This window comes from Rutilus rutilus (genome assembly GCF_951802725.1).
Source record: "Rutilus rutilus genome assembly, chromosome: 9".
NCBI classification, from domain to species: domain Eukaryota; kingdom Metazoa; phylum Chordata; class Actinopteri; order Cypriniformes; family Leuciscidae; genus Rutilus; species Rutilus rutilus.
The window spans coordinates 41,776,339-41,802,352 of record NC_140223.1 but is presented as its reverse complement, the minus strand read 5'-3'; the positions used below and the strand labels follow the sequence as shown (position 1 = coordinate 41,802,352).

General features: G+C 44.0%; 2 protein-coding genes across 2 annotated transcripts; one reads left to right on the top strand and one right to left on the bottom strand.

Annotated features, from left to right (window-relative positions):
- Positions 1 to 828: 828 nt before the first annotated feature.
- On the bottom strand, positions 829 to 25,176 carry LOC311297430 (uncharacterized protein; the record flags this gene model as incomplete). The annotated part of the gene is made up of 8 exons (XM_084419678.1): positions 25,150 to 25,176; positions 4,385 to 4,408; positions 3,952 to 4,251; positions 3,481 to 3,786; positions 2,606 to 2,893; positions 2,055 to 2,375; positions 1,855 to 1,980; positions 829 to 1,013 (listed from the first exon to the last, which is right to left on the bottom strand). Exons 1-8 carry the CDS (start codon positions 25,154 to 25,156, stop codon positions 829 to 831), a joined length of 1,557 nt encoding a protein of 518 aa, XP_084275804.1. The 5' UTR covers positions 25,157 to 25,176.
- LOC311296364 (zinc finger BED domain-containing protein 5-like) lies at positions 5,237 to 7,244 on the top strand. Its single transcript, XM_084418066.1, has 2 exons — positions 5,237 to 6,740; positions 6,845 to 7,244. Exon 1 carries the CDS (start codon positions 5,265 to 5,267, stop codon positions 6,738 to 6,740), a length of 1,476 nt encoding a protein of 491 aa, XP_084274192.1. The 5' UTR covers positions 5,237 to 5,264; the 3' UTR covers positions 6,845 to 7,244.
- Positions 25,177 to 26,014: the final 838 nt, after the last annotated feature.

The following is a 26,014-nucleotide window of genomic DNA, read 5'->3' as shown; positions in this document are numbered from 1 at the left end:
AGGAAGACTGTTCCAAAGTTTTGGTGCTAAATAGGAAAAGGATCTACCGCCAGCAGTCGATTTTGATATTCTAGGTATTATCAACTGGCCGGAATTTTGAGATCGCAATAGACGTGAAGGACTATAATGCGTTAAAAGCTCACTCAAGTACTGCGGAGCTAAACCATTTAATGCTTTGTAAGTAATCAGCAATATTTTGAAATTTATACAATGTTTAATAGGCAGCCAATGCAGTGTTGACAGAACTGGGTTAATATGGTCATACTTCCTGGTTCTGGTAAGAACTCGAGCTGCTGCGTTTTGAACTAGCTGTAGTTTGTTTATTAAGCGTGCAGGGCAACCACCCAGTAGAGCATTACAATAATCTAGCCTTGAGGTCATGAACGCATTAACTAATTGTTCCGCATTTGTCAATGAGAGTATATGACATAATGTCCTAAGGAGACCGCATGGACAGATGACCGTTGGTGCAGAAGGCCTCAGTCTGCTTCAGGGGAGGGTCGAAGACTGTTGGGCGCAGTCCTCAACCACACTGCCGAGCAAGCCGCCCGTCTCAAGAGTGCTGCCTAGCCAGGCATTTAGCCGGCTAAGGGGCGGAGACGGGCGGTGCCGCCCTCCTGCAACCCCAGAACCAGGAAGTATGAATTCCCAGACCCCCTCACATCAATCTGGCTGAGCCCATTCCTGGACATCACCTGGCCCAGGGATCACGCAGGTACCGATGTTGCCCGTAGAGCGAGGTCAGTAGTATGCGTGGCGGATTGACCAGCCCGGACATGGGAGGCATAGCGTCCCTGCATGGGGGCGTGGTCGAGTTTCCACATTCTGTCAGTGTTGGCCAGGGAAGGACCAGCGTTCCACGGCGGCCTGGTCTGACAGAACTCCCGAGTCAGCACTGCCTCGAAGGTGAAGGCGACACACAGCACTGCATGCCTGTGCCACACCAGTGACAGAGAACATACAGCCCATGATCGCCATGCAATCGAGTGCAGCGAAGGCGGATGATCCTGATCCTGATGCACATCCGGGAGAAAGGCACTGGGAGCGAGTGCTGTAGAGCAACACGCGCCCAGGAACCAATCGTAAGCCTACAGCTCTCGTGGGGAGGGCGGCGCCACTCCAACCGATGCTTTCAGCTGCCCGGGAAAGCATGGCCATCAGCTCTGGATCTGACTCGACTAACGCTGACACACAATCCTCATTTCCAGGGGAATCAAGCCCGCCTTGTGATGCTGTGAGTGACATGACACCATCTGCTGGAGCCCTGAATGAAAACACTGGGTCCCCGAGAGGAACCAGGCACACACGGAAGCCCCACGGTTTGCGATGTGGAGGGGGGCGTGGCCCAAGGAATGCTCGTCAGTATTATGCCACACCGTAACCCTCAGATCACCTTGGCCACCAGCCAAAGTATCCCCTCTTTAGAGAGAGGAAAAAGCTCAGCAGAGTGCTAAAGCGCCCAGGGAGAAACACACACACTGTCGGCAGATCACTGCACAGATCAGCAGCAGGCAATGCAATCTCGCTGGAACGTGCCGTCACACCAACACACTGAAGAGCTGCTCGTCTCGTAGAGGAAGATGATTCAGAATGGCTTGTAGGAGTGAAGAGAACTCTTGGCTCCGAAGCGAAAACATATCTGCATGTTGCCAGCGTACTTCCTTATATACCCACGACTTGGGGCGGACTTACGCTGTGCAAATTCCGCAGACCCATGGCATTTTCTTGCCATTGGCTCGTTTTGTATACTCGAAGGTGAGAGGCACGAATTAAAAGACAGTGACACTGGAATACAATAAAAGAAAGAGTTTAAAAAGATATTGTCTGACTTTTATAAAATGCAAACTCTGTTACCTTTTCTAAAGGAGCACTTCATAGGAGTTTCCTTTTGTCGTCTTTTCACCAGGAGGATGATTATGAGGGCAGACAATAAAAGCAGTACAGCTGACACCACACCAATAATGACAGGAAGCAGGGAGGCTGAGAGAGACACGTGTTTGAGTTAAACTTTCATCACCAGCAGTCCAGCTTGTTTTAAACTTATACATCAATACCTGTGATAGTGATGACCAGCAGTTCAGAGGCAGATGAACGGAAGATGCGAGAGGACACACTGATTTCATAAACACAACTGTAGTTTCCCTCATGTGAATAATCTGCCTCAGGAAAGGAGAAGGAGGCAGAGTTATTGACAGCTGATTGACTCCTGGCGATATTCGATTCCCTAAACAAGTAGAAGGAGCCTCCAGGATAATGAGATTCAGTGGAACAGATGATAGTGAAACTGTGGCCCCTGGTGATCACTGGCCCCTGAGGCCCCACATCAAACCATCCATCAAGAGCACTGTGGGAAATGCTGGGCTGCTGCAAGTCCACTAGAAAACAATTAGAATACATTAATATGGTTATAGAATCAGAAGTAGAGGGGCCTCGGGTATAAACAAATTCAGGAAGCTTTAGACAAATAAAGAACGGCATCGTTATGACCCAAATTAAACTTTTTCAAAATGCAGGAGAGGCATTAATTCATGAGTGAACTCAATTTCATTCAACTAATGCATTTAATCTATGATGTAGGCAGCGGGACAAGACTGAACGTACTCACCCACAGTGATTTTAGCAATGTTGCTCCAAGGTGACTTGATAGTGTTGTTTTGGTATGAGTACTGACAGCTGTAGTTGCCCTGATGTGAAACGTCTACATTAACAATGTTGAAAGTCACACTAGATACATGTTTCTGGGAGGATATAGATGGTCCGTTTATGAAGAGCTGGAATTCAGCATTAACATTACATCTTGGTTTAGGTGTTGTGCATCTGAACTGGATATTTTCTCCACGAAACACAACTGAATGTGTGGAGATCAGGGAAAGTGTGGGCATCTGCAGCTCACCTGTAAAAGAAATAAGACAATGTGATATAAATAATACATTTAATTAATCAACTTTAAAGTTTTAATGTACGTTGTAAAAATTTGCCATGAATTCACATGATTAAAAAGTATTGTTTTACAATAAATGATTGTAGTCAGAAATGTACTTAATGCATGCTGGCTCATTTTCTTACAAATGTCTGTGAATCAACAGCAGAATGATTCTGACGTCACAGTAACTCACTGCTCGTTTTACAGTGGTTTCACATTATAATGTTGTCTTTAATCATGCCACTGTAATAAATGTAATTCTTTACAACTGCAATTGGTTTGAAGTCACCATAATGGTGATTAGTGTTTCATTCGGATCTCGGAGCCTCTGCATTCATATTCAAATTTCTGTTATAGCCAAGTCAGAATGACTTCAAATGAATGAATTTGACAAATAGTATTATTGTTTTAGTATTATTTAAGCATTAACCAAATCAAAACAACTCCACAGCATAATCTATTCATGCCGCACTAACCTCGAATATACTGTAATTTCACTCTAAAATGTTTAACAGAGTAATTTCATCCAAAATAATTTTTCTAAAGATTTAGCTTACCTGAACAAACAACACCAGCATCTTCATCATGATTACAGTTATGTGTTCCTAGTCCACTGTGTGAACATTGTGCGAGGCTTCCCTCACTTTCCAGGCATTTGACATCATCCATCCAGACTGATCCACTGCCTTGACCAAAGGCGGCATTATGAGGTGCACTGATGGCGGATCCACACTTTAACTGTCTGCACACCACAGCAGCATCTTTCATGTTCCAGTCATCATCGCACACGGTTCCCCACTGGCCATTATAATAGATCTCCAGTCTCCCACAGCATGAATCAGACCCATTGACCAACCTTGTGTCTGGTAGATGGCATTAAAAATTAAAGTACAATGTGATTAAAGATTTATTCTCTGGTCTATCTGTGTATTGTATGTGTTTGACATTGCTAGGAGTCCTTATTGTTTTCATTAGTTTTCTACTTTAGAGGAAAACAAATATGATTTTACCTTCTACACAGACAACACCTGCATCTTCAGAATGACCGCAGTTATGTGTTCCAAACGGAGTGTGTGAGCACTGTGTGAGGGATGATTCACGTCCTGTACATCCCACATCATCCAACCAGATCTGACCACTTCCCTGGCCAAAATGAGCACTTCCGTGTGCACTTTCAGCTCTTCCACATATCAACTGTCTGCACACCACAGTAGCATCATCAATGTCCCAGCTATCATCGCACACTGTCCCCCATATGCCATTATAAAGGATCTCAACTCTTCCAGAGCAGTCGTTATTACCATTTACCAGTCGAATACTATAATCTCCTAAAAAAATAAAGAAAAAATAACTCCATTGTGATGCAACTGACATCTTACAACATGCAGACTTGCAAACTAGCCAAAACTGTCGTTGTTCAACTAGAATGAGAACGGACATTAAAACAAGTCTGTTACTTACCAGTTACAGATGTTAGAGCACTGGCTGTTGAGATGAAAAACAGGAACATTTTTAAAACATTGTAGACTTACAATTTGAATGAATCAACAAAAACAACAACATCAAAACACATACTGACTCAATGCAATAACCGACAGACAGATAGATATGTCTCAGTGATGACAAAACAGATGACTTCAGAATGATAGCACAGAATAAACTCAAAAAACAATTCACAGGAGCGTCACTCCATAAAATACTCTTCCATGTGTTTTGTGTTCTTGAAATCAATCCCTCTAGGAACCTTTGCATGAACAGCAAAACAATAACTATATATTTATACAGTATGACAGTGAAATTTTTTTCTGTCTAATTCCCTTGAATCCACCAACAGTCACCAGTGACTTATAATCTGCTCTTTTTTTTATTAAACTTAATTTGCAGTTTAATAAGTTGCTTATACAAAGACATTTTATTTCAACATATTTCAGTCGATTTTTACTCATCTCAGTATAGCAATATAGTTTGGGAAAAGCTAAACTAGTAGATGTGTTCATGTAAAAATAACATGTTTACAATGTTATTGTACACAATAGCTCCACGGATCTCAAGTTGTCTGGCGGACATCTCGGCATGGATGAAGGAACATCACCTGCAGCTCAACCTGGCAAAGACTGAGCTTCTCGTCCTCCCTGCCAATCCGTCTCTACAGCATGACTTCACTATCCAGCTAGATTCATCATCAATCACCCCATCAAGGTCACGGCACACGGCTATGCTCAGAGTAGCAGGATCAGGTTTCACCTCGCAACAAAAAGCGGCAAGTGCGTCTCTAAAAGCGTCTTGGTTGCTCGCACGAAACAACAGGCCTTTCACCGACGCAGAGCTTTTTAAAGAAGTGATGGTTGCAGTGTTGGAGGAGTTGGCTGTTGACAAGTCCATGGATGGAATCATTGCCTCCATCAAACAGGTGCCCCTTTCTGCAAGGTCCGCTACTCGCCGCATAGAGGCATTGTCTGATGCTGTGCAGGGAGTCGTTATCAGTGATCTCAATAAGGCTAATTACTTCTCCTTAGCGATAGACGAGAGCACTGACAACACAGATGTTGCCCAGATGTGTGTCTTTGTCAGGTATTTTGATGGGAAGCAGTTTAGGGAAGATTTGCTGTCTCTTATTCCTTTGGAGGGGAACACCACTGGAGATATTATATTCACTGAACTGTCAAAAGTGTTTGAACGCCATTTATTGTCATTTGAGAAAGTCAACCTACTCGTGACAGATGGGGGCCCTGCTATGGTGGGTAAACACAGAGGTTTGGTGAGCAGGTTGAAGGAGATCGCCCCCAAAATGCATGGGCTGCATTGTCTTATCCACCAGAGTGTACTTTGTGCAAAGCTCAGTGGTGAGCTGAAGGCAGTTATGGATAAAGTCATGCGTGTCATCAATTTTGTCAGGGGTACATCAAGCACCCAGCATCTGCTTTTTCGACAGCTTGTGGCAGATTCAGAGCAGGCCACCCACGACGACCTGCTGCTGCACAATGACGTGCGCTGGCTAAGCAAGGGCAAAGCGTTGGACCGCTTCTGTGCGCTACTGGGTGAGGTGAAGGCATTCCTTATATCTAGCAAGAGTAAGGCAGCAGCAGATCACCTTGTCTTTTTGGAGGACGAGAAGTTCATGTCCAATGTTGCATTTTTAGCTGACATATTTGGCCATTTAAACCATCTTAACATGCAGCTACAGGGAAAAGACAAAACCATCGTGGACATGGTTGAAAAGCTCCAAGCATTCACCGTCAAGCTGGGGTTGTTAGAGTCCGACATATCAACTGGCAGGCTCCTACATTTTAGTACTCTAAAAACACAGGCAAGACGAGTGACAGGACTGATGGTAGACTTCATCAAGCAACTCCGAGCCAAATTCTCTTCTAGGTTGGAGGACTTCTCCGTCCCGAATGAAGTAATTGCTTTTGTTCGTGACCCTCTCACAACCCGACCTAGCGGAGAACTCTCCACCCTGGTCAAAACAATCGTCCCTTCCTTGGATGAGGCTAAATTTGAGATGGAGTTAATTGATTTTCAAACAACCTCTCTGATCAAAGATGCATTCAGATCTGCAGAGTCCATGAGTGCCTTTTGGGTGGCATGCTCAGAGGAGTACAGCACAATCAAGAACCTTGCGTTTTATGTGTTGACAATGTTCCCTTCCACCTATACATGCGAGTCTGCCTTCTCATCAATGAATGCAATAAAGACGTATGAGAGGAATCGAATGACGCACAAAAACCTTGAGAACTGCCTGCGGATTTCAGTGACAACTGTAACACCAGACATCCGAAGCATTGTGGCGAATGAAAGATGCCAGTTTTCACATTAAGTGAGTAGCCTAACCCTATCAATAGCAAATTATATTTAATTGTCAGATTGCATTTTAAATGGCACTAAAATTGTTCTGAAATATTATTCTTCATGTCGTTTCAGGTGGATAGACCTCTGCACCTCGACCTCCCGTTGTGTGTCCATAATCCATGTTCCGTTTTTTTTAAGGCCGCTTTTGTCCGAATAGTTTTGTTTTTGTTTCTGTTCATGTGTGTCGCGCCGTGGCCAAAATATGTGCTACTGTTAAGCTGCTGTTGCCACACTTACGTGTTTTATTCGTCCAATAATTACCCCTCTTTTGAATTAGCCTAGTATAGGCTATCCAATCTTTTGTCAAGCAACTTTGTGTTTATTTCCGATTTAAAAGACGAAAGACGACATTAAAAATTGCTACAAAAATGGTTGTTCTGGTGTTTCTTTGTCTGTTTTGCGCCCGCAGTAGGTATATAATCGTGGAATATGATGGGTCTGTGTAGCATTCGTTCAATCGTTTTTTCAAATTAAAACCAGAAAATTTTTTTTTTTTAAATGACTTGTTTTTCCATTATTTATTTCCTGATTTAAAAATAAAAAACAAATAACGACGGGTTTTCTGATTGTGCTCAGAACAAAAATAGAAAAAATGAATTACTGGATTAGACAATTTTTTATTTCGATTTTTAATTTAACATCTTAGGCATATATCAATGAAATCATTTTAAACAGATCAAGTACTATTGTGGTAACAGATTACAGCCATTTTAATTAAGGTGTGAATAGCAATCATGCCTCATTCGCTTACAGTCTGACAATAAACTTGACTGACTAATATACTGTTATATTATCTGTGCGTATACATAATATCGATTTTAAATGCTTGATGCTCTTTAAATATTCTGTTGCATTGTAAAAAGTTTCGGTGCATAGGACGGACCTATCCGCGATCGCTCTCCATGGTTCTGACCAAAGAAGAGCGCTTTGGAATCTCCATTACGCGTCATAGGCATCATACCTGGGCTGCGTTTCCCAATAACGTTTTCTCTTAGCACGCTACGATGACTCTTAAGGCATAACTTAACTAAAGGTTAGCTACCACTAAAGGTATACCATTGCTAGGCGTCTTCAGGGCTATCATCTTCTCGCGAGGCAGAGGCGCTGAGAGGCAGAGGCGCTGGCGCCCTCCAAGCAACGGCGCTGGTCGTGCTATACCATCCTGGGGTGGCAGAGACAAAGATGTGCTAGGTGATGTGGATATCAGCTCTCTTCATCTCCTGGTTGCAGCGATGACTCTGAGACTGGACGTGCGCGTTTAAGGTAGCCTACCTAAACAACGACTGTTGCAACAGGGCCGAGGGCTGAGTTGGAAAATATGTGACGTCTTTATGTTTTTTTAATTTAATCAATGTTGATTATGAAAGTGAGCATGCAGTATGAGAAAGATATGATACATCATGAGATGCGCAATATGTCTGGAGACATGGATTGGGTAAAACATGAGTTTTGTTTTGTAGAAAGTCTCTTTTTAAAAGATTTTCGGTTTGTATAAATTGTATCTTAATTTTGATCAATGTTTTATCAACCAATTGCCTGTATTTAATAAATAAGAAGCAAATATATAGCAGACAATGTAATAAGGCGCCAGCACTATCACTTGCATTGCACGTGAACTGGAGGGCGCCGAAACTCAGCTTGTGCCTCACAGATTTGAGAAATATAGGCTATCTATTATAGAAAGCTTGAAATGTCTACTTTTAAACGAAAATATTCAAAACCAAAAGAAATAGGCAACTCTCTGAATATGTAATCCATATTAAATGTGCATTTCTCTCTGGCGTTCATGAGTCCGCTTCGTCAACTTCATCTTTGCAGCGACACATAAAACACCAATTTATTAATAAATAATTAAATGTCTCCTTGCTATTTTAGACACATTCATAATCATTACTTTTACCGGTTCTTTGTGGCAAGCTTTATGCATGCGGTTGTGAGCTTGAGTGCGGCTATATTAAACGCTCATTATCATATAGCCTCAGTAATTAAATTAATATAAAGGGGCGATTTGTCCACGAATGGCTTAAATGAACAACTACTAGTCGACTAGATAAAAAATTAGTCGGAGGCAGCCCTTATTCCACATATTTTGGTACCAGCAGATCATTCTGGGTTGAGCGAGCAACCCTGCGGAATATTCACATGCTCTGATCGGAACAAACCCGAACCTCAATGTCTGCTGAACTTGCGTAGAAACATCAAAATAGACATACTGTAACCAGCTTTTTAAAACTGTTTTTAAAACTATACATTTAGACTATATTAGCACAAATTATGAGCTTATTGCCGATTTTTTTTATCATTCTTGACAAAATTAGAATATATTAAAAGGATTATATATATTTTTTTAAGAAAATGCACCCATAACTATGGAAGTTTTTTCCTAACATAATTAAAATTAAAATTAAAATGCTGAAAAATATCAAATAATAAATCAAAGTCTCAAAACAACTATTAAAATGATAAATCAAATGGTCAAAATATTAAATAATAAATCAAATTCTCAAAATGGCTGCACAAATTATAAATCAAATGCTCAAATGCAATTTCATTTCCTCATTCGGATTTGATTTTTAATTTTCATTATCAACCCAGTATAAACCTGTCATAATTAAATCTATAAGTCAATGCTCAAATTATAAATCAAATGCTCAAATTATAAATCAAATGCTCAAACGCACATCGCAAATTATAAATCAAATGCTCAAACGCACATCGAAAATGATAAATCAAATGCTCAAACAAACATCGCAAATTATAAATCAAATGCTCAAACGCACATCGAAAATGATAAATCAAATGCTCAAACGGAAGCCGGAAATTATAAATCAAATGCAAATGAGGAATGTCAATCAAGTAGCTTGGGCGGAGCTTTGAGACAGAACGGGCCGGGGTACCTCAGCCGCTATCTGTGTACATTACTGTGTTTACCTCATCGACGACATCGATTTTTATTTTTTTTATTTTATTTTTTTGTATATAAAATGGACAAAAGTTTAATAACTAAACTTTTAAGGGATGCAGCAGAGGCCCTGGAGCAGAGCTCATTGACAACAGGTGAAGCAGTCGATTCTGTTCCCTTTAGGCAATCATACTAGCCTACAAGTCATGCGTAGATGCCGACTCCGAGTTACCATACGTACCATCAGAACTGAATACGAGAATACGAGCAAGAAGCACAACAGAATGTACGGGAAGCCGAAAGGTTTAAAAAGTATTATATTTTTTTCCGAAACTTGAAAGTGTTTTTAATTTTTTTATTTAATTTTTTTATTCGAAGCGAGTTTTTCCCCATTTGTCAATTCAATCCACCTTTTTCTTTTCAAATGTATTTCAGTGCAATGTTTATTAAGGTTTAAAGAGGTTCTGAAGGCCCAATGAAAGAAATAGGCTCGTTTAAACTGAAATTGCAGGATAGGTTATTTTTGATGAAGTTGCTGGCAAGTATACATTATAAGAAAGCTATAGTCCATGGACAAGTATGGGCTTTTTGTTTGTATCAAGTCTTGTTATATCACTATACCTTACTCCTGTATGTGGAATTATTATCTGCACTGTCTAGAATAATTATAATTTAGAATAGTTTTTTTTTTTTTTTATGCCAAATGGGTATGTGCCTTGAGTTTTATAGCTCATGTTTTCTTCATACATTTTTGGATCCATTATTGGAATGTGACAGCAAAAATAGAAATTCAGGTGGCAATGTTGTGTGGTCATCTCCCCAATTTATAACACCATTTATTAACTTGATTAATTGATTGATTTAATTAGTGCCCTCTGAAATTGTATGTTAATTAATAATGATTAGAATGTTATGTTGCACCCATATCTTGCATGTGAAAAATAATAAAGAAGGTAATAATAGCAATATATGGTTTTAGTCATATTTATTCATTTTTATTTCATACAGGGAACATAAAAGGTGTCACCTGAAAATGTGTTTACCTTGTCAATTATTGAATCGACTGCTTCACCTGTTGTCAATGAGCTCTGCTCCAGGGCCGATGAGGTAAACACAGTAATGTACACAGATAGCGGCTGAGGTACCCCAGCCATAGACAGTAAAAGAAATGGACACAGCGACCCCATTGGAACTCAATTGAGACAAGTGAAGCCCATTTTTAGCGATTTCTTAGCACTTCCTTTCCTGACGCGCAGACTCAAACCGAGCAAAGCTTTACACGGACCACGTGAGCAAACCGTCTGTCTTCTAGTAGCTGTGCCAAGAGAAATCTGAATCATTCCCTTCCGAATCTTGCAGAGACGGAGAGTGTGAGTAGGAGCTGTCCATAAGCTTGGAGCAGGAGCAACTTTTGCTAGGTATTCTGATTAATTATATTGTCATTTTGCCTCCACGTCCCCCCGATTGCCCGCGAGCTTCTCCTCCTGTCCATACGGTAATCTCTCTACTGTGCGACAGAGAGTCGCGTGGCTGTGACGCAATCGTTAGCCTACTTTTACAAAAACTGCTTCTACGGGGCCTTAACATAAGCTACAAGGTAATGGAGCATTTTATACATTGTCGTGTTTCTTTAGAAATAAATAATGGACAAATGGAGTCTTTAAACGCCTCAGATGTAAAGTTATTCGCTGTCAAAGTGACGCCAAAATGAATGGGAGTCAATGGGATGCTAACTGCAGGTGAAGTTCTGCTACAAGATGGCGGAACGCGGCCGACTTCAACTTCCGGTCGACTTCCTTCCCCCCTGACCCCAGCCCGTTCTGTCTCAAAGCTCCGCCCACGCTACTTGATTGACATTCCTCATTTGCATTTGATTTATCATTTCCGGCTTCCGTTTGAGCATTTGATTTATCATTTCCGGCTTTCGTTTGAGCATTTGATTTATCATTTGCGATGTGCGTTTGAGCATTTGATTGATCATTTCCGGCTTCCGTTTGAGCATTTGATTTATCATTTGCGATGTGCGTTTGAGCATTTGATTTATCATTTCCGGCTTCCGTTTGAGCATTTGATTTATCATTTGCGATGTGCGTTTGAGCATTTGATTTATCATTTCCGGCTTCCGTTTGAGCATTTGATTTATCATTTGCGATGTGCGTTTGAGCATTTGATTTATAATTTGAGCATTTGATTTATGATTTGAGCATTGACTTATAGATTTAATTATGACAGGTTTATACTGGGTTGATAATGAAAATGAAAAATCAAATCCGAATGAGGAAATGAAATTGCATTTGAGCATTTGATTTATAATTTGTGCAGCCATTTTGAGAATTTGATTTATTATTTAATATTTTGACCATTTGATTTATCATTTGAACAGTTGTTTTGAGACTTTGATTTATTATTTGATCTTTTTAAGCATTTTCATTTTCATTTTAATTATGTTAGGAAAAAACTTCCATACATAACGCCGTGCCTGGTGTGTTATACCCGAATAAATAATAATGAAAAAAGTTCAAAAGTCGGACTGTAAGCGTATGAGACATACAGGAGAGCATGATTGCTATTCACATTATTAAAATGGCTGTAATCTGTTACCACAATAGTACTTGATCTGTTTAAAATGATTTCATTGGTATATGTCTGCTAATGTGTTAAATTAAAAATCAAAATTAAAATTTGTCTAAACCCGTCATTCATTTTTTCTATTTTTGATCTGAGCACACAATCAGAAAATCGGAAAACGAGTCGTTATTAGTTTTTTTCATTTTAGTTCAGGAAATAAATAATGAAAAAACAAGTTGTTTTTATTTGGGGGGGGGGGGGGTTAATTTGAAAAAACGATTGAACGAATGATTCACGGGGCCCTATTTGTAAACCGTTATTGTAAAATAAAAATAGGCTAAAAAAAAAAAAAAAAAAAAAAAAATTAAATAAAACGGACTTCCAAAATAATCCGGCGGGCCAGAAAATATTGCCTGTTGCCGACCCTTGCTGTAGAGGAACAAGGGCTGCCTCGGCGACCTTCATGAAGACGCGAGGAGACAGAGTTAGCCCGAATGGGAGAACTGCGTACTGGTATGCCCGCCCCTCGAAAGCAAACCGTAGGAATGGTCTGTGTCGAGGTAAAATGGAGACATGGAAGTAGGCGTCCTTCAGGTCGATCGCTGCGAACCAATCCTGTGGCCGCACACATTCGAAAATGCATTTGGCCGTGAGCATCTTGAACGGCAGCCTGTGAAGGGAGCGGTTCAAGACGCGCAGGTCCAGGATTGGCCGTAACCCACCGGACATCCCCTCAGTGGGGCAGCGAAGCAGAATGACCGGCCCGGACGTGGGTGGCATAGCGGCCCGGTGTGGGGGCACGGTCATTAGCCACGGTCATGGTCACGGTCACGGAGTCACGGTCATTCCTGACAGAGGAAACCAGGGAAGGACCAGCATTCTACAGGGTCTGGTCTGCCAGGGGTCTGGCGACAGAGGGGGACGAGAGTGACGAGGCCCATGGGCGGCACACACTGTCATCCGAGAACTCTGTGACAGAGGGGGATGATAGTGGCGGGACCCGAGGGCAGCACGCACTATGGTCCGAGAACTCTGTGTGCTCAGGGATGGGGGTGTCAGTTCTTTCTTTAACCACATTGGGGTGCTGCCCACCCGAGAGTGAGCAGCGGGGAGTGGAGAACAAAAGATTCTCCCCCAGCCCTCCACCGGGGGAAGGAGTGGCCCTGCTACCACCTCCTGACAGCTATCTGACAACTAACAGCCATCCCTGAGCGGCCCGTCTCAGGAGCGCCGCTTAGCCTGGCATTTAGCGGGGCATGGGGCTGGAGAGGCCGGGGGCACCTTCCTGCGGCTTCCTCCACGACGCGGCCCGGGTGAAGGAGGGGCGGGAGCCACGGGAGGGCGCCCCACGGCGGCGAGTAGACTGAGGATTCTGTGCCGACGGCTGGAGGCTTAATCGCCTCAGTCTGCTTCTGGGCGGTCGAGAACTGCTAGCCAAAGTCCTCGACCGCTCCTACGAAGAGGCCAGCCTAGGATATGGGGGTGTCGAGGAAACGGGTTCGCTCGGCCTCCCGCATATCAGTCAGGTTGAGCCACAGGTGTCTCTTCTGGACCACACATGTGGACATCACCTGACCCAGGGAGCGTGCAGTCACTTTCGTCGCTCAGAGAACAAGGTCAGTGGTGGCACGCAGCTTATCGAAGAGCCATGGGTCAGTCCACCCCTCATGCATGTCCCTGAGCATCTGGGCCTGGTAGACCTGTAGAGTGGCCATGGCATGCAATGAGGTGGCTGCCTGCCCCGCAGCTCTATAGGTCTTCGCCACAAGAGTGGAGGAGAACCTACAGGCTTTGGAGGGGCTTTGAGAAATACACTATATTGCCAAAAGCATTTGGACACCCCTCCAAATCATTGAATTCAGGTGTTCACTTCAATCACTTCCATGATCACAGTTGTATAAAATCAAGCACCTAGGCATGCAGACTGCTTCTACAAACATTTGTGAAAGAATGGAGGTGGAAGCCTTCAGGGCGGTGGTGGTTCAGGCGGCCAGGGCGGAGCCGACCATTTAGGTGGCCAGTGCAGAGCCGGCAGCTTGGGAGACCAGGGTGGAGCCAACAGTATGGGTATATGGAATGGTGGCGGCCATCTTGGGACAAGCTCTGGAATGGCGGCGGCCATCTTAGGGACGATGCTCTGGAAAGGCGGCGGCCATCTTGGGACAAGGTTCTAGTGTGGCGGCGGCCATCTTGGGACGAGGGTCTGGAATGGTGGCGGCCATCTTGGGACGAGACAATGAAATGGTGGTGGCCATCTTGGGACGAGGGTCTGGAATGGCGGAGGCAATCTTGGGACGAGACTCTGGAACGGCGGCGGCCATCTTGGGATGAGACCCTGGAACGGTGGCAGCCATCTTGGTATGAGGCTCTGGAATGGTGGCGGCCATCTTGGTATGAGGCTCTGGAACGGCGGCGGCCAACTTGGTATGAGGCTCTGGAACGGCGGCGGCCAACTTGGTATGAGGCTCTGGAACGGCGGTGGCCATCTTGGGACGAGACTCTGGAATGGCGGCGGCCATCTTGGGAGGAGAGTTTGGAATGGCGGTGGCCATCTTGTGATGAGGCATTTGTGAAATTTCCTCACTACTAAATATTCCATGGTCAACTGTTAGTGGTATTATAACAAAGTGGAAGCAATTGGGAACAACAGCATCTCAGCCACGAAGTGGTAGGCCATGTAAAATCACAGAGTGGGGTCAGCGCATGCAGACCTCCAAACTTTGTGTGGCCTTCAGATTAGCTCAAGAATAGTGCGTAGAGAGCTTCATGGAATGGGTTTCCATGGCCGAGCAGCTGCATTTAGGCCATTCATCACCAAGTGCAATGCAAAGAATCAGATGCAGTGGTGTAAAGCATACCGCCACTGGACTCCAGAGCAGTGGAGATGTGTTCTCTGGAGTGATGAATCACGCTTTTCTGTCTGGCAATCCAATGGACTAGTCTGGGTTTGGCAGTTGCCAGGAGAACGGTACTTGCCTGACTGCATTGTGCCAAGTGTAAGGTTTGGTGGAGGGGGATTATGGTGTGGGGTTGTTTTTCAGGGATTGGGAATGGCCCCTTAGTTCCAGTGAAAGGAACTCTTAATGCTTCAGCATACCAAGACATTTTGGACAATTTACGAATGGGATGTCATTAAAGTTCATGTGCATGTAAAGGCAGACGTCACAAAACTTTTTGAAATATAGTGTAGGTCCACGCACATCGCTATTTGTTCTCTATTTGTTATTACTGACTGAGAAACCGCTTTAGATGGTTCAGTGACAGAGCGGTCCGAACAAATCTGAATAGTTTCAGACTGTTATGCAAGTGTGATTGGCCAATTCATGGAAAGGAAATAATCAAACCAAAGAATGATTAATGTACAAATTATTGGTATTGCTGGTTCAGTCATCAGAAATATGGAACACACCTGCTTCAGCAATAACTGCTGAAATATTCAGACTGTTTCGAAGCGTTTCTCAGGTCAGTCGGAGCACTCATGGTACACACACACACACAGTGCGTATAGCCGTATAGCTGCAGGCACCACTGCGGCCAGGAGCATATCTAAACAAATTTAGCTGCCCCGCCAGGAAAAGAGGAGGAGGGAGGTTGGGGTGCCCTCGGGCCGGATGGAGATGATTGGCGGGCCGCCAATTGAATAGCCCTGATCTAAGGCTTCTAGGCTAGAGTCCGCCTCTGTTGTCAACCATCTGTTGTTTCCAGGGCTTGACATTAACTTTTTTGCTTTGGTTTTCCAAACTGGCCACAGTTTTGACATTCATACCATAGGCAAAAACGGCCATATAGATATTTTTAATATTATCTCATAATCTGCTGTCACTTTAAGACCTGATGCACAGATCCATTATCCTGTTACACATGCGTTTTCTTTCTCAATTGTTTACGTTCACTTAAAACATAACTGACTGTGTTCTTTCTTGCCAAGACTGGCATTTTGACATTATTTTGTGTGCATTTTACTTTATGTGCGCGCACTTTGAATGTGAGCACAAAATCTGCGGGAATGAGTAAAATGATGCGCACTAAGCGCAATCCCACGAATTCAAGTCCTGTAACACCAACAATATTCATCTGGAGCAAATGAAACAAGTGAGGAGAGGCGGGTTTGTGTGTCACTCGCTGTCAGAGAGATGAGAGAGAGAGAAAGAGCAGCTCGTGCATCTATTCTGTGGGAAATGAGTGTTTCAGATATTTCAGTATCAATGTGTATCGAAAAATCTATATTTTCGACAACACTACATTGCACTTAGTTTATTATTATTTCAGATGCCTTTTTTAAAGACTACAACTGAAAAATGTATATATTATATATAGTGTTGTCAAAGTACCGGTACTTCGGTACCAAGTCGGTACTTAAAATGTGACGATACCAGCATTTCTGTAGTACCGGGTACATTCAGTACCCACTAATAGGCAGCTGTTTTAAGTCGCTTCCGTGTTTTTATCTAAGCGTGGGGCTTCAGACTAACTTTTTACTTGGAGCACTGTCTGTAGCTGATACCACGATATACAGTGGGTACGGAAAGTATTCAGACCCCCTTAAATTTTTCACTCTTTGTTATATTGCAGCCATTTGCTAAAATCATTTAAGTTCATTTTTTTCCTCATTATTGTACACACAGCACCCCATATTGACAGAAAAACACAGAATTGTTGACATTTTTGCACATTTATTAAAAAAGAAAAACTGAAATATCACATGGTCCTAAGTATTCAGACCCTTTGCTCAGTATTTAGTAGAAGCACCCTTTTGATCTAATACAGCCATGAGTCTTTTTGGGAAAGATGCAACGAGTTTTTCACACCTGGATTTGGGTATCCTCTGCCATTCCTCCTTGCAGATCCTCTCCAGTTTTGTCAGGTTGGATGGTAAACGTTGGTGGACAGCCATTTTCAGGTCTCTCCAGAGATGCTCAATTGGGTTTAAGTCAGGGCTCTGGCTGGGCCATTCAAGAACAGTCACGGAGTTGTTGTGAAGCCACTCCTTCGTTATTTTAGCTGTGTGCTTAGGGTCATTGTCTTGTTGGAAGGTGAACCTTCGGCCCAGTCTGAGGTCCAGAGCACTCTGGAGAAGGTTATCGTCCAGGATATCCCTGTACTTGGCCGCATTCATCTTTCCCTCGATTGCAACCAGTCGTCCTGTCCCTGCAGCTGAAAAACACCCCCACAGCATGATGCTGCCACCACCATGCTTCACTGTTGAGACTGTATTGGACAGGTGATGAGCAGTGCCTGGTTTTCTCCACACATACCGCTTTGAATTAAGGCCAAAAAGTTCTATCTTGGTCTCATCAGACCAGAGAATCTTATTTATCACGATCTTGGAGTCCTTCAGGTGTGATTTCATGTGTCTTGCACTGAGGAGAGGCTTCCGTCGGGCCACTCTGCCATAAAGCCCCGACTGGTGGATGGCTGCAGTGATGGTTGACTTACTACAACTTTCTCCCATCTCCTGACTGCATCTCTGGAGCTCAGCCACAGTGATCTTTGGGTTCTTCTTTACCTCTCTCACCAAGGCTCTTCTCCCCCGATAGCTCAGTTTGGCCGGATGGCCAGCTCTAGGAAGGGTTCTGGTCGTCCCAAACGTCTTCCATTTAAGGATTATGGAGGCCACTGTGCTCTTAGGAACCTTAAGTGCAGCAGAATTTTTTTTGTAACCTTGGCCAGATCTGTGCCTTGCCACAATTCTGTCTCTGAGCTCTTCAGGCAGTTCCTTTGACCTCATGATTCTCATTTGCTCTGACATGCACTGTGAGCTGTAATGTCTTATATAGACAGGTGTGTGGCTTTCCTAATCAAGTCCAATCAGTATAATCAAACACAGCTGGACTCAAATGAAGGTGTAGAACCATCTCAAGGATGATCAGAAGAAATGGACAGCACCTAAGTTAAATATATGAGTGTCACAGCAAAGGGTCTGAATACTTAGGACCATGTGATATTTCAGTTTTTCTTTTTTAATAAATGTGCAAAAATGTCAACAATTCTGTGTTTTTCTGTCAATGTGGGGTGCTGTGTGTACAATAATGAGGAAAAAAAAAGTACTTAAATGATTTTAGCAAATGGCTGCAATATAACAAAGAGTGAAAAATTTAAGGGGGTCAGAATACTTTCCGTACCCACTGTATATAGTGTCTGTGTATATTAAACTACTATTTAAATATTATCCCTGCATGTTCTGCTTGTCTCTGTGTGAATGAATGGCGCAGACACGCGGCCACTTCATGAGCATTTTACCGTTTAATTTGAGAAAAAAACTATCGTCATATCATACACACACAGAAACGTCTCGGTTACTAACGTAACCTCGATTCCCTGAGATGAGGGAACGAATATTGCGTAAAGTAGCTTACGCTATGGGAAAACTCCTTTTCTTGAGAATATTGAAGCCAAATTTTTGAAACGCAGTGCAGCTGCACAGCATACACAGATGAGCGGCGAACGTGGTCATTGGCTGTGCTGTGGCAACTGCATGAACCTATGATGAGGTGGCTCAGACGCGTAGTCCAATCAGGGCAATTCGTGCCCTGACACGTCAGAGCCTGCCAGGATGGGCGTGGCCAGAGGCTAAAAAGAGCCCATCGACTGTCAAAGTCTTTAGGTTAAATCGACTGAAGCGATTCCCTGACCAAAGCACAAGCACGGCAAGTTACGCAATACTCGTTCCCTCATCTCAGGGAACGATGGTTACGTTAGTAACCGAGACGTTCCCTTTCGAGAGGTCTCTCCTATTGCGTAAGTAGCTTACACTATGGGAACCCCCTTTGAAACGCTGTGCGTGCTTGACTTCGCTCTAATAAAGCCTGAGGCAAGAAGCCTGAAGCCCTTAAGAGTAAAGTATGAACCCAATAAGCCGGTCAGTGATGGGCTTCATAAGGGAAAAAGGAGGAGTGGGCCTAATGAGGGCCAAACCTTAATAATGATATATAATGTATAGTATATATTATAATAATAATATATATATGAACTATAGTTCGTGTAAAACAGGACCGGATAATATCGGGCCCACGTTTTATGGGGGTATTGTGCTTACACATTTCATACTGAAAGTACCCTGGAATGCAGAGCAGGGAATTGTAGGTTATAAAACCTGATAAATGTGGACGGTGAGGCCCAGCCGGCCGCCGCACAGATTTCTTCAATGGGTATTCCACTTGACCAAGCCAAGATGAGGCCATGCCTCTTGTGGAATGAGCTCTGATGCCTAAGTGGCAGTGAAGGCCCTTAGACTCATAAGCCAGCGCTATAGCGTCAACTATCCAGCGCGATAATCTCTGCTTTGAGACGGCGAGACCCTTAGTGCGGCCGCCAAAGCACACAAAAAGCACAAACTCTGAGAGCCCTGACGGGACAGAGTAAATTCGTGTCTCTTTCGTCCTCTGGTGAGGAAAGAGCTGCTAGGGAAATAACCTGTGCTCTGAAGGGAGTGGAGAGCACCTTAGGAATATACCCATGCCTTGGCTTAAGGATGGCTCTGCAGTCATTGGGTCCAAACTCAAGACAGGGCGCGCTCGAAGACAGCGCATGTAAATCACACACTCTTTTAACGGAGACGAGCGCCAGTAAAAGAGCGGTTTTGAGCGAGAGATGCTTCAGGTCGGCAGACTGAAGTGGCTCAAACGGGGTGCCCTTTAGCGCTTCCAGGACCGTGGAGAGGTCCCAGATAGGCACAGCGGACATAAGGAAGCGGACAATAAGGTCGTTTCTTCCTAATGATTGCCCGGCCACAGGAGCGTGCAATGCTGCTATGGCCGCCACATATACTTTGAGCGTGGAGGGGGTGCGACCCGCGTCCAAACGCTCCTGTAAAAAGGCGAGTATGAGATACTTGGTATCTCGCAAGAGTGGGGGTTCAGGTTCCTAGCGGAGCACCAGCCAGAGAACACTCTCCATTTCTGAGCGTAGAGGCGCCTGTTTGAGGGCACTCTTGCTTCAGTGATGGTTTTCAGCACTCTATCCGGGAGGCACCCGGATACCCGTTGAGGGGCCATACGTGGAGGGCCCATAAGTCAGGACAGGGATGCCAGATTGTCCCGTTCACCTGTGTGAGGAGATCTCTCCTCAGCAGAATCGGCCATTGGGCCAATTTCAGCAGTTGTGTCAACTCGGAGAACCAAGCTGGGTCTTCCAGAGAGGGGCTATAAGAAGCACTGCACATTTGCTCTCCCTGATCCATTTGATGACCTGAGGTAGCATCGCGACCGGGGGAAAAGCATACAGCGGACGATTCGGCCATTCGTGGGCGAGTGCGTCCGTGCTCTTTGAAAAAAATATTCGGCAATGAGCGTTGTCTTCGGAGGCGAAGAGGTCGACTTCTGCCTCGCCGAAGATGCTCCAAATTAGCTGAACCGTCAGAGGGTGGAGAGACCATTCCCCTAGGGAAACCTTGTCTCTGGATAGCATGTCCACACCCTGGTTCAGAATGCCTGGCACGTGCGCCGCCTTCAGCGAGCGCAGGTTGTGCTGAGCCCATAGAATGAGACTCTTGGCCATGGCATGCAAGGTGTTAGACCTGAGGCTGCCCTGGAGATTTATGTAAGACACCACTGCCATGTTGTCCATCCGGACCAGGACGTGGTCGCCTTTTAGGTATGGGAGAAAGGCTTTGAGTAATAAGCGACCGCTCTCATCTCCAGACAGTTTATGTGTAGGTGCTTCTCTGGGCTTGACCAAAGGCCAGAGGCGGGCCTGCCCTCGTAGAGGGCTCCCCAACCTAGGTTGGAGGCGTCTGTCGTGATCACCTTTCTCCTCGAAATCACACCTAAACTCACGCCAGACTGGTACCAGTCGATAGCTTTCCAGGGAGTCAGGGCTTTGATGCAGCCGCGATTTGCTCTGATTAGTAAGTGGCCGGAGTGCCACGCGTGAGCTGGGACACGGCTCTTTAGCCAGCGTTGGAGAGGGCGCATGTGCAGCAATCCAAGCTGGAGCACTGCTGTTGCTGAGGCCATGAGACCCAACATCCTCTGTAATCTTTTGAGGGGGGAGCGGGCACCCACCATGAAAGATGCCGCTAGGCGCAGAATCATTTGCATAGAGTCTATTACTATACCCAGAAAGGAGATATTCTGGCTGGGAGATAGTGCGCCCTTGGAAAAGTTGATCTTTAGGCCCAGGCATTCTAGATGGCTGAGGATCCAAGATCTGTGAGTTATTAACTGTGCCTCTGATTGTGCTATAACCAGCCAATCGTTGAGGTAGTTCAGTATTAGCACTCCCTGCTGTCTCAGGGGGAAAGTGCTGCATCCATACATTTCGTGAATGTACGGGGAGCCAACGATAGGCCGAACGGTAGTACTGTGTACTGGTAAGTAAATCTCAGAAATGGCCTGTGATGAAGCGATATTTGGATATGAAAATAAGCGTCTTTCAGATCCACTGAGAGAAACCAATCCCCCGGGCGAATTTGCACGAGGATAGGTTTGGTCGTCAGCATTCTGAACGGGCGCTCGCTCAGCGCTTTGTTCAAGTGTCTGAGATCTAGGATGGGTCGGAGACCGCCATCCTTTTTCGGGACGAGGAAATACCAACTGTAGAAACCCGACTCGCTTTGTGAAGGGGGAACTGATTCGACCGCGCCCTTCTCCAGCAGTTTGAGCACCTCGGTGCGGAGAACATGTGAAACGCCTTTTCTCACTCTCGTTTTGACCACGGCTGAAAAGCGCGGCGGTCTGCGAGCAAACTGTAACAAGTAGCCGTGTTTTATTATGTTCAACACCCAGTTTGATATGTCGGGGATAGCTTCCCAGGCTCTGGCCCGTACCGCTAGGGGTTGAATAAAGGCTGGGGACGGGCCGCTGTGAGATAGGGACCCGGCCGTCAGGCCGTCTTGAGCTATTGATGCCGTGTGTACAGCGCTCATAAGTGGGGGCGCGCGCTGCACAGCGGGCGTGCTCATAGTCGCATTTCCAGCATGAGCTAGAGGGAAAACTGATGCGGGAACAGTTTTTAATGTGTAGAGGTGCGCACTGAAGAGTGGGCACACAATCTACGTTTATTGTCTCTCCCGCGCTGGTTGGGGGGAGAGTGAGCGTCGAGTTGACAGTGTTTGTGTGTAGGGGTGCGTGTTGTAAAGCAGGCACGCTTGCTACTTTTATGAAACTTCCAGCTTGAGCTGGGGGAATGTTTGAGACTGTGGGAACAGTGTTTGTGTGTAGGGGTGCGTACTTTGTAGTGGGCATGTAACCTACATATGACACAGACAAAAAAGAGCTCCTTTTTGTGCTTTATTTGCGTCACCGTAAAACCGGCGTCTGTTTGCAGGTGAGCGTGTTTTGTAACAGGCCCATTGACTGCAACATCGACGTTTCCAGCCACCTGAGAAGAGTACTGGGGAATGTGGAACAGCTTATATTTGCAGGGGAGCATATATTGCTGGGATTACATGGGAGGCGGGGTCAAAGTTGAGCCCGACCAACCCCGTCTTCGGACACTGCCAAAGAGGGGGCGGGGGCGGCGTGAGCTCGTTCACTTTGGTGAAAAGATTAAGCGCAGCCGAGATTCGAACTCTGGTCTCTGGCGTGAAAGTCCCAGATTCCACCACTGAGCCACAGAAGGGGTGTGGATAAACACAGGAGAATAAAGTCTGTCTCTGTAAAAGTGTATATGTTTAAAACGCTCATAAATACTCGAGCCCCGCCATTTGAACGGGAGGGCGCGAGGGGCGGGTTCGCTTTCTGTACGTAAGAAAGCTGGCCGCAAGCTCAGAGAAGAGAAAAGCATAATTTATATCTGCCACCAGAGCCGGGATTTGAACACGGGTCTCTAGCGCGAATGCTTTAGATTTCACCACTGAGCCACAGGGGGAAATGACGTAAGCTTTTAGTTAGCGTGAGCAGATAAGAGAGCGTCATCATGTTTTGTGCTGGCGTTTGTTTGCAGGCATGCATGTATTATAACAGGCTCATTTGCTGCAATATTGACATTTCCAGCCGCCTGAACTAAAGAGGGGACTGAGAAATGTGTGAGAAATGGAGGTTGGTCCGGCCTCGGCGGGACTAAAACACTCTCTTTCCTCCTTTCGCCGGTGAGTGACGCACGCGAACTGGGCGCAAGGCTGGGGTAGCTTTCTTGAACGTAAAGAAAGCTAGCTGCGGGCGCTGAACATTGCTCGTGACCGTCCGCTCTGACGCAGCGCAGTTTGCGCGGCTCAAGCAAAGGGAGAGAGAGCGGGAAGCGGGGTAGTCATAGGCGAAATCAGCCAGTCGAGCCCGCAGGGTGGAGAGATCCATCTCGTCATACTCAGGGCAGCCGCCCTTAGCGAGTGCAGCTTCTGCATGGTAACGGCCCAGACAGGAAGCGCAGAGGATGTGACGGTCTCCACCGACGAGAGGGCCTCTGCACGAGGCACAGTTGGTGCGAGGCATTTGAAACAATGCCTCGCTGGAAATTTCTCTTTTAGAAATGTGTCGTGACGGCGAACACACAGCAAAGAAAGGATACAGCGCGCCGGATGGCTCAGCAGAACAGCGGGCTGAAGGCGGCGAAGGAAGCCGGTGTCCTCAGACCTGCGAAGCAGGGGCTTGTTCCGCTGGATGCTCGTCGACGACGGCGAATGGCTTGTAATACAGTGATTCAGCGAAGTGGAGGTTCGCTGAAGGAGATTTTATCTAAAGACTTTGACGGACGATGGGCTCTTTTTAGCCTCTGGCCACACCCATCCTGGCTGGCTCTGATGTGTCAGGGCACGAAAAGGAGTTTTCCCATAGCGTAAGCTACTTACTCAATAGGAAAGACCTCTCGAAAGGGAACTCAAAGGTCTTCACGGCAACCTGTCAAAATAAAAGTTCGGTTTAACTTGAAGAAATTAACAGAAATAATTACTGTACTACTGGCTACTGTACAGTAGATTTAACTACGCCTCCATGGGATTTTTTTATAAGCAATATTTATGTTTAAACAGCATGTAGCCTTTAATGCTTATATGTATTATTTACTTATGATTACCGTCATAAATAAAGTCATTGAAAAATAGAAAAATAGTTCCAACAGATTTTGCTGTAGTACCGAAATTGGTACAAAATTCAACCCGTCAAAGTGGCTAGTAGGAGTGACTGCATCACGCAGTTTATCATTATCATTTTAATTTACAACAAAGCAAAAGAAAACATAATACCTTCATCTCCAAAATATATACAGTATGCATATTTGAACATAATGAGTTTGGACAAGCTCATTTCCAATTATTAAGCTCATTCCTCTTTATGTAGCTAACTTTACAAAAAATAACAGCCATAGTAACTTTATATTGTAATTATACTTACCTCCAAGCCAGCTTTGTTGTTTCTTAAATGTTATATTAATACAACAAATATAAATATATTTTTCCAAGCTTACCCTAATTTGTGTTTATAATTAAACTAAACATATATGATCTGCCCTTAAGAATAAACACATTAATAGGTGTATATTATTGTATGTATGTATTTAGTTATTACTTTTTAGTCTGCTGAACTGTCCTGTACAAGCCGCTTTTGTGCCTATAAGACAAGAAATTACATGGCAACTTAAAAGCACATTTTCCTTAAGGTTTGCCATTACCCCCCTCATACTCTGTCGCCGTGTAGACAATGAGCAATGATAAATAATGACTGCATATACAGTATATCTACATAATGTCTTTTCAAAATCAACCATGCCCACTCAAACGTCCTGATAATTAATGTGTCTCAGTTTAAAGTTACCAGCAAACATAAGCCACTAGTTTCAGCTCCCTGAAAACCTGAGGGATGACAGATTAACAAACTTCATTCAGAAGTAGAGTAAAGATGGCAAAACCAGCCAATACAGTTCCTAATCTTTTAACATGACATGCAGGGAAACATTTTTTCATAATGAAATGGTAATCTTTAAACTCGATCTGTGATTTAAAATAGGAAGAGCAAATTTTGAAAGGTTAATTTACCCAACATCAAAGTGAGAAGAGGTCTTGGCATTGTGATCCTTGTGTTGTTTCAAAACGCACTTAAGATGTATAGATGTATATCTCTGTTCCTTTCAAGACATATAAAACCAAGACTGCAGAACACACTCATTCACTTCCACTTTTTAAACCAATTAAAAATTGCTCTGAGACAATAAAATGCAACATCCTTTTTTTTTTTACCCAGACTATTTTCGTTGTCTCCATGAAAATGTCTTCTCAGCAAATGTTCCTTTGAGATAAGATTTGCATTCCAAATATATATATATTCCACAATAAAAAGACACCAATTTGAATCAGTATCTAATTCTTTTACCAAAGACTACCTAAACTTCTTAGTTATACATTTAGCAGACTATATATAAATAGTTGTTGATCAGATTACTATCTGAATTCAAAATAAGCAGCTGTACACACACGTCACTGATTCTTGAGATAAGGGACAAGACACGTCCTACACGCAAAAGCCCTTCTATGTTAAAAATAAAGAAATTCATCAAAATAAAAATAATTAAAAAGTTCTAAAGGAAATCTGTTCATTCGTTGCTTTTATTTTAAAATAATTTCTTTAGTATTATTTTAAATACATGCTCTATACTTGGAGAATACCTGTAATTTAACATGTCTTTGAGGTCACAAACAATGTAAAACTGCCAAACAAAGAGTTAAAAAAAAAAAATGCAACAAATTCAAAAATATTCATTTAAATTGAAAGGCAAAAACCACACTTACACTTATGAGAACCAACAATGACCTGAGAGAGACGGGGTATAAATACACAGGGAACTAGGAGATTAACTAGGTGATTAAGACTGAACTAGAGCACATGAAACAAACACATCAATGA

Excerpts from the sequence above, each read along its gene's own strand:
- LOC311296364 (XM_084418066.1), top strand. The coding sequence starts at position 5,265 with ATGGTTGCAGTGTTGGAGGAGTTGGCTGTTGACAAGTCCATGGATGGA.